The sequence below is a fragment of the Panthera uncia genome, chromosome A2 (assembly GCF_023721935.1).
Source record: "Panthera uncia isolate 11264 chromosome A2, Puncia_PCG_1.0, whole genome shotgun sequence".
NCBI classification, from domain to species: domain Eukaryota; kingdom Metazoa; phylum Chordata; class Mammalia; order Carnivora; family Felidae; genus Panthera; species Panthera uncia.
In genome coordinates, this window is record NC_064816.1 from 139,616,374 (window position 1) to 139,625,306 (window position 8,933).

At 43.7% G+C, this 8,933-nt stretch overlaps 1 protein-coding gene across 2 annotated transcripts in view; it reads right to left on the reverse strand.

Annotated features, from left to right (window-relative positions):
• RBM28 (RNA binding motif protein 28) overlaps nt 1–8,204 on the reverse strand; it is a 29,522-nt gene extending 21,318 nt beyond the window's left edge. For both annotated transcript variants that reach the window (XM_049642990.1, XM_049642989.1), the window contains exons 1-7: nt 7,969–8,204; nt 3,922–4,080; nt 3,515–3,609; nt 3,017–3,092; nt 2,438–2,530; nt 1,028–1,099; nt 51–201 (exon numbers count right to left, since the gene is read on the reverse strand). In XM_049642990.1, coding sequence (XP_049498947.1) covers nt 51–201; nt 1,028–1,099; nt 2,438–2,530; nt 3,017–3,092; nt 3,515–3,609; nt 3,922–4,080; nt 7,969–8,086 — 764 coding nt within the window. In that variant the 5' untranslated portion in view covers nt 8,087–8,204. The remainder of the gene's footprint in view (nt 1–50; nt 202–1,027; nt 1,100–2,437; nt 2,531–3,016; nt 3,093–3,514; nt 3,610–3,921; nt 4,081–7,968) is intronic.
• Nucleotides 8,205–8,933: the final 729 nt, after the last annotated feature.

The following is an 8,933-nucleotide window of genomic DNA, read 5'->3' on the forward strand; positions in this document are numbered from 1 at the left end:
AGACAATCCTAAATCGTCCTCCATTATCTCCAATGAGCTGAGCTGCTTACTTCTTTGGAATTTGTGTAGGCTTGGTCACCCTTGCTTCTTTATTGTCCTCCCCCTCCTCCTCCTCATCTTCTTCCTCTTCTGTACCATCCTCTTCTTCCCTGCCATTCTCTTTACTTAATTCCTGATGTTTAGGTCCAAGCCTCTTCTCACCTACACATGGAAGTAAAGAAAATTAGGAATTCACTTAGTATCCAAAACAAGGTTATTTGGACAAGAGTAACTAACACCCCAAGTTCCTAGTTCCTCGGGACTAGGGCTAGGACCTTAAGTGCCATTTTCCCCCAGTATTTTTCTTACTGTATATGAGAGAAAGCATGAGGGAAAAAAGCTAAAACAACAAGAACCCCTCATCACAAAGACTGCCTGGAAGCCTGTCCCATTCATCAGAAGCCTGAGGGAAAATCAGACTCAGAAGGAGAAAAGCAGCCACTGAGACTCCACAAACAGCCTGCCATCGTGCACCACAGCCGGCAGGGTGCTCACCGTGGAGCCCAGGCATCAACTTTAATCTCGGTGAGTTCTGTTCTCTGAGCTCCTGGTGGCTTAAAAGCCAACTGTTTTCTAAGTAAAACTTAAGTTGTAAGTCTCCCTATTCATAATATTCCATCACCCTCTATTATGAGAAGTTGGGAAAAGAGAGCCAGCAGAGGGGAAAATGAACTCAGGCCCCACTCCTCACTCACGTTCACACCCAGGGGTGGGCTTAGATTCAAATGATCCTATGTTTTGAGACTAGATCACCAGATGGCACAACACGAATCAATAAACAGCTCTACGCTCATTTCTGAGCCTGTAGAATTCAGAGTTTTTCTTAATCCTCAGTCTCATTCTTTCCGTTAATCTTGTGCTTTTGGTATCTTTCACCCAAAATTCTGACAGACTAGCAGGTTCCCTTATAATTTTACCGTAGGTAGAGTTGTTTCCATACTCACCTCAGGACATACAATCCCTCCTGCCCACCACCACTCCATCTTACCTGGTGCAGAGGCAGACTGTGTATTTTTATATTTATCCTTTGCCACGGCCCAATCCACAGCCACTGTCCGCCCTGTCAGACAGAAAAGTAGCGTCAGAAAGGTCTTCCTCTTTTTAACATCTCTTATAAATGACTTCCTATTCATCAAAGACATCACCAAAGATGGCCCAAGTCCTGCCAACCAGTCAGAAAGATGGAACCAAAACAGACAAAGAAACTGCTGATTCAGAGAATGTTCGTCCTAAAATAAAGCTCAGAGTAGCCTATCCTTTTTAAACCTTAAGCTTTTATTTTTTTTGTGATGTTTGTTTATTTTTGAGAAAAAGAAACATAAGAGTACAAGCAGGGGAGGACCAGAGAGGGAGACACAGAATCCGAAGCAGGCTGCAGGCTCTGAGCTGTCAGCACAGAGCCCAATGCGGGGCTCAAACTCAAGAACTATGCGATGATGACCTGAGCTGAAGTCAGACATTTAACTGACTGAGCCACCCAGGTGCCCCTAAACTTTAAGCTTTTTATCAATAAGCAGTTATTTCACCTTTCTATACAACCACTGCACCTGGGATGAGAGAGTAAAAAAGTAAAGAAAGAAAGAATGGGAACAGTGCTTACAGTTAGACAAGTTTCCAGTTAGACTAAGCAAGAGGCAAAACAAATATCTGGAATAATCTGCAATCTACACAGAAGTTACCAAGTCTGTCAGAATTTTGGGTGAAAGATACCCAAAGCACAAGCTTAACAGAAAGTTACCAAGTCTCTAAGCCAAGCCCTTCTTTAGTACCTGGTAAATGAACACCCCGAGTGGCCTCACAGTCCGTTTTTAATTTTTTTTTTTTCAACGTTTTTAATTTATTTTTGGGACAGAGAGAGACAGAGCATGAACGGGGGAGGGGCAGAGAGAGAGGGAGACACAGAATCGGAAACAGGCTCCAGGCTCCGAGCCGTCAGCCCAGAGCCTGACGCGGGGCTCGAACTCACGGACCGCGAGATCGTGACCTGGCTGAAGTCGGACGCTTAACCGACTGCGCCACCCAGGCGCCCCACACAGTCCGTTTAACAGCCCACAGGTGCTGAATAGTGATCATGACACAGAGGGAGAAATCTGCAAATCCCACATCCCCTAGACAGCAACCAGCATCTATCAGTGATTATTTCAGGGACATTTTTTCCATTAAGGATTTAAATGCACACTCATAACCAAATAAAGACAAGTGAATAATGTCATGGGTTCTTTCAAGTTGAACCCTAAGATCAAGCACTAGGAATATTTCACCAAAACAGCTTCTATATTAGCAGTAAGACTCTCAACAAATCAAACACCTTTTGAAAATGTAGAAAGTGGGTTACTGTGCTAATTCCACCCAAACACCAGAAATATCTGGGTGAACGGTATAGGTATAAAAAACTTACCTTTTATCTCTTTCATGTTCATGCTTTTGAGAGCTTTTCCTGCTTCTAGGAGGTTTTTGAACTGGACAAAAGCAAAACCACGCATCTTTCCATCTGTGTGCAGATGTACAAAGAAGTTAGAGGCAGCAGGTGAGGAGCCAACAAACACTAGGAAGGACACTACAGCAACCAGGGCTGGAAAGATGGCCCAAGTCCTGCCAACCAGTCAGCCCCGAAGCAATAGCTAATGTCCTCCTGCTGAGTATACCCTGGCTCAAGCTTGGGGAGAGCCATGCATTTCCCTAAACTATAACTTGTCTTCTAAAACCAGTTCTAATCTAACTAAAAATCCCATCCAGGAAATAAGCACTATTTTTGAGTTTTTGCTGTGTCAAGCACGGTGCCTGATACTATATATATCTATATCTATATCTATATCTATATCTATATCTATCTCCTATCATCTGGGGCTCACAGAGAGTATGACGTGAACCTTGTATTTCTATTTCAAATAGTGGTTAGTTCAAGGGTGAAATGGAAAAAGACCATTACGTTACGTCATCTTAATCTAACTCACAACAAATGATGGCGTGCTAGTACCTGGCTTCCTGGGGATGCTTACTTCCAGGACAGCTCCATATTGAGCAAACACCGTTCTCAGGTCATCTTCTGAACACTGACACCAAAAGTGAAGAAAAAGAGATATTATCACAGAAAATAAACATGAAACATCAACCATTAAATTAGTCCATGACAAAGAGCTTGAATATTTTTACTCTTTTACTTTTGAGACTAGGACATAAAACATCTCTGAACAGAAGCCATCTTGCTTTGTACCTAATAGACAAAGAGGACAGATATCAAAGAGCTCTTCCTCCCTCCTCCCTATCTCAGCAGTAGTGTCCCAAAAGGAAGGCATCTTCACACTTACTATCCTTAATTAGTCCTTATTTATACAGGCCCATTTTCTGTATTCAACAAGGCTACGATTCATTCCCAGAAGGAATTATGTCCAATTAGACCATCCTGGTGAAGAGTTCAACCAATGAGCACCAACAGCCTCCAGAACAGGTAGTGTTAGTTTTCTCTGTCACTCACCTTAAAGCTTAGGTTCCGAATAATTAACCTGGCTTTCTTATCAGCTACTTTGGGTTTTTTTGGCTTCAGCTCCTTCTTTGTGGACTCTGACTTTTCTAAAAAATAAGAGGCAACAGAATAAGTCTGTGATCCCAAACCACTCATCTCTAGGCCCAGAACATCACAGGAAAGAAGCTATTAGCAAAAGATGACATTTCCCACAGGACTAAGTATGGCAACACCCAGGACCACCAGATTTCCAAAGTTAGAGTTAAATAAAAGACAAAAATGAGCAATAAAATATATTAGATGATTTTGGACATCAAAGGGAAATTTAGGAAGCTTTCAAAGCAGAAGCTATCCCCCCAACCACCCACCTCTTCTTCCTCACCCTAAGGGAAAATTCCTTTAAGTTACTAGAAACTCACCATTTTCCCCCTTTTCCTTGGACTTCTTCCTCAGTTTCTTCTTGGCAACAGTCACGTTGATCTTACAGCCTTCAAAGGTGGTAATCTCCTTGAGGGCCCTCTGAACATCTTCCAGCATAGAAAAAGTGACATAGCCAAAGCCTCGACATGCCTTACTTCCTGAACAGTAGGGGAAAGGGACAGAACTGTAAGCCAAGAGCCCTAAACCATTAAATTGGGAATGCCCTAAACTAGCAGATACTGTCAGGCCATCCCATTTATTAGTTTGCCAAAATTCTCAGGAGGGACAAAAATGAGATTGGCATCCGTGGCCCCTTCCCCACTTTGCTCAGAAATTGTCAGGCTTCCTCTTCTAATTTGGTGCCTTCACTGTTAGCCTCTCTTCTTCTTCCTTTTCTGACCATCTTGAGAATATGGAGGGCCCATGATATCTATTACATCCCCAGTGAAGAACTCAACCTCAAATAGAATGGAACATCACCAGAGAAGGTGGGAAAGGGAAGTATGGCAGCTTTGAAAACTACAATATAATTATGCAGATCAGAAATTAATGCCTGAGGCCCTGACAAAAGAACCTCAATAAACAATAAGCATTGCTTTGGGAGCCTGAAGATACTATTACCATTATTACCAAGCCTTAGCAATCAATATCAAATCTAACCTTTTTCAAACTAGCTGTAAATCTCTTAACTCATTTTTATCTTCAGAACCACACTAAGGTAGGTAAAGTGAATACTATCATCCCTTCTTTCCAAATAAATAACTTAAGATGGAGGAAAGTAAGTGAACTGGCTAACGCACCAGGGTGTTAGTAGCTGAGTGAATTCCTCATGACTAGCCCCATGTTCTTTCCATGGGACTCCACCAATATCAAGGCCACAGAGAAGAATATTAGGACCAACCAGATGAATAGTTGCAAATAAAAACTGTAACCCACCTTTGCCCTTTCTGGTTTGCTTTTTCTTGATAACATTTTTATGTACTAAAATGTTAAGTCATTTACTGCATCAAAAAGGAAAAAGACAGACCAAGTAGTCCGCCTATGACCCAAAGAAAAAATACATGCTCTGCTTCTTTTTGAACTACACTCGAACCTACTTCAAGGTAGAAGCCCTCAAACACAGGATGTTGATCCACATATACTGGTTAAAGCTGACACTTTGCATTAGGAAAGCATACTGTGATTTGGAGATTGGTGTCTTTTTTCTTGGGACTCCTTCTCACAAAAGCCTGCCCACTCAAAGTCAGAAAATTAGAACAAGAAAAATCAGGGCTCTTCCTGATCAAAGACAAAGCAGCTGAAATGTAAAGCAGTTCAGTACCAAAATAAAAGTATGTGCTCACAACATATTTGCACAAAGCATCATATTTTACAACCATCCTGTAAAATTATTCCCATCTTAAAGAGGTGAAGTCACCTCTACTAAGACCTCGTCCCACCCACCCCCAACCCCCACTCCTTGTTCCCATCCCATTAAGTACAACACTCTTTCCAACACATCTTGCCTATCTGGACAGAAAAATACATACTATTTTAAACAGGGAATAAAGCTTTGTATTTCTTAAGATTTAGACCACATACACAGAATACAAGGTAAGGTTATACTCTGTCTAAATTCTGAGGACACAAAAGAGAATTCCCATTCAATGGCCTGTTCTTCCCTGGGACAGAACCACCAAGCACTGGACAGTTTGACAACCACAGTAATGAATGTAACTTAGAGTAGAACCCAGTACACATATGCCTTTTTTATATAAAACCAAAGGGATGCCTGGCTAGGTCAGCTGGTGGAGCGTGTGACTCTTGATCTTGGGGTTGTTAAGTTGGAGCCCCACACTGGGTGTAGAGATTACTTAAAAATAAAATCCTAAAAACAAAAACAAAAAAGTTTTATGAATACTAACCCTTTACCACGTATAGATAGATACACTCTATTTAAAAAAATTATTGACCCACTCAAGACCCACTAACGAGGAATGATCTGCAGTTGAAGAAACACTGCTGTTGAGCCCTCTCATCTCTCACTCACCCATATCTATGCTTAAAATGACAAAGAACCAGGCAGGTGTCATAGATTGTAGAGCAATCAGAGCCATGTCGACAATCCTAACTCTTACCTCTGTTACTAACAAAACAGAAGTTAATGATGGAGGGTTATTAGCACACAAGTTAGCCTGTCTACTCACATACTCAGATACCACGGGGGGAAACAGGGATCCTCAAAACGCCAGTTTCCACCAGTTGTTCTGCTGCAAGGCAAAGAAGCAGCCACTTACAGAGACTGACTGATGACTTAGAAGGGAGTGAAATTTAACATCAGGTGCCTATCAAGTGTCCCCTGAAGTCTAGGTTAAGAAGAAGGAATGCTTCTACAATTAAAACCCTTACAATTCTTCCTCCTTCCAATACATGCCAACCCTTTCTCCTAGTGATGCGATGAGCAGCACACAGAGTATAAGCCATGTAGGAGTATTCCACAAATAAGCAAATATCCCCAGTGGCTTAAGCCAAAAATCTTGGGAGTCAGACTTAACTCCTCTTTTTCTCATACGCCACATCTCATCCATCAGCAAATCCTCTCGGTTCTACCTTTGAAAATATCCATGTTCCAATCACTTTTTGCCACCTCCACTGCTACCATCCTGGTCCAACACACCGTATTTCTTACCTGGACTGCAAGAGGCTAATGTTTGGTCTCCCTGCTTTTGTCCTTTTCTCCAATGGCGGCCTCAGAGGATCTTTCAAAATGTAAGCCAGATCATACTTACTGCTCCCTATCCAAAACTAGTAGTTTCTGGTATCAGAGTAAAAGCCAAAGTCCTCCAAAATCTTTGCAATAGGTCCTACATGATCTGGTACCCTAGAATCTCATCTTCTAATTCTCTTACCTTCACTCACTTATTCTGTCATCCTGCTCTTGCTGCTATTTCTTCAATATACCAGGAGTAGTCCTCTTTAGTATCCTTGAGCTTAGTGTTTCCTCTGCCTAGACTCCTCCTCCCGGACAGACACATGTTCACTCCTTCATCTCAGGCAGGCCTTCCCTGGCTACTCTATCTATAGATAACTGTCATTTCTCACCCACCAACCCTCCCCCCCCCCCCACACGCTCACCAACACAGAGACTCCTTATCGTTATTTTTCTCCTTCGTATTTACCACCATTATCACTATATATATATATATATTTTTTAATGTTTATTTATTTTTGAGAGAGACAACACAAGCAGAGGCAGAGAGAGAGGGAGACAGAATCCAAAGCAGGCTCCAAGCTCTGAGCTGCCAAGCACAGAGCCCAACTCGGAGCTCGAACCCTCAAACAGTGAGATCATGACCTGAACCAAAGTCAGACGCTTAACCGACTGAGCCACCCAGGCGCCTGTATCACTATATGTTTTGCCTATTTGTTTATGGCTGTCTTCTCCATCTTGAAGACTTAAGAGCAAGTTTTTTGGCTTGTTTTGGGGCACTGCTGTATCCTAATGACCTACAACAGTGCCTAGTACACAGCAGACATTCGAAAAATATTTACTGAATAAATGAGTAAATGAATAACATACTAGTTAGGAGCTTCGGGTCTCATGATCAAATTCTGGATCCGTTACTTACAAGCTGTATGAACTTAAAGTTAGCAAATTTCCCCAAGCCCCAGACTCCTGTCTGTAAAATGAGGTTAAGACTGTCCACCCAAGACTACTGAGAAAATTAAACGAGATTAACACGAGTGGAATTCAGCACCGTGCCTGGCACTCAGTTGACTCTCAACAAGGTTCATTAAAAGTTAACTATTACATTGTTACCAAATGAGACAGCATGTGTGAGCGCGCATAATAAACGGAAAGCGCTTTGTAAACCTAAGGCAATGCCTTGACTTTCAGAATCGGGCCTCTATGGACTCTTCCAGAGCCGAGTCAGTTTAAAAAAGCAGCTCAATCCCCCTTCCCTTCTCATTGGGGCGGGTCAAGAATTCTACGGCTCGCTGATGTCCTCGCCGGGATCCCGCTCCCAGGAACCCCAGCCCTAGCCTCAGCAGCCCCGCCCCCTTACCTTTCTCAGTCACCACGAAGCACTGCTTCACCGGCCCCACTTGACTGAACAGCTCCTCCAGCTGCTCACTGCGGGCCGAGGGCGGCAGGCGGCCTACAAACAGGGTCAGCCCCGCCATGAGGCTGGGAAACGAAGGCGCGCGAGACCACAAGCAAACCAGGCCCGCGCACGCGAGTCAAGGAGCCGGCTTTAGCAGGCCGACCACGCCAACCTGCCCGGAGATCCGGAAGTGCTCGTCATTCAAAAGAGTCCGGAGGAAAACATGGTGGGAAGGGAGAAAAAACGTTCCGGAATGAAGAAACAAAAAAAAAAAAGGGAAAAAAAAAAGGGTGCCGCCCAGGAGCGGAGCTTCTTGAGCGGGTCTCCACCCCTAGTCCCAGTACTTTCGCCCCGTCCCCTACACCCTGGGCTACTGTAGGGAACAGGAATCGCTAGCTCCTACCCAGTTTATTTATTTTGTTGTTGTTGTTGTTGTTGTTGTTGTTGTTGTTGTTTAAGAGAGAGAGACAGAGTGTGAGCATGGGAGGGCAGAGAGAGAGGAGACACAGAATAGGAAGCAGGCTCCAGGCTCTGAGCTGTCAGCACAGAGCCCTACACGGGGCTCGAACTCACAAACCATGAGATCATGACCTGAGCTGAAGTCTGACTCTCAACCGACTGAGCGACCCAGGCGTCCCTCTCCTACCCAGTTTAAAATCTGACTTCCAGGATTATGGATCCCAAAGTACCAAGGCAGGCAGAGGAAGTCGTTTTTTTTTGCTCGAGGCTTTACATATATTGGCTATTTAATAAATACTTTCTTTAGGGGCACCTGGGTGGCTCAGTCGGTTGAGCATCCGACTTCAGCTCAGGTCATGATCTCTCATGTTTGTGAGTTTGAGCCCCGCTTCCGGCTCTGTGCTGACAGCTCAGAGCCTGGAGCCTGCTTTGGATTCTGTGTCCCGCCCCTCACCTGCTTGTGCTCT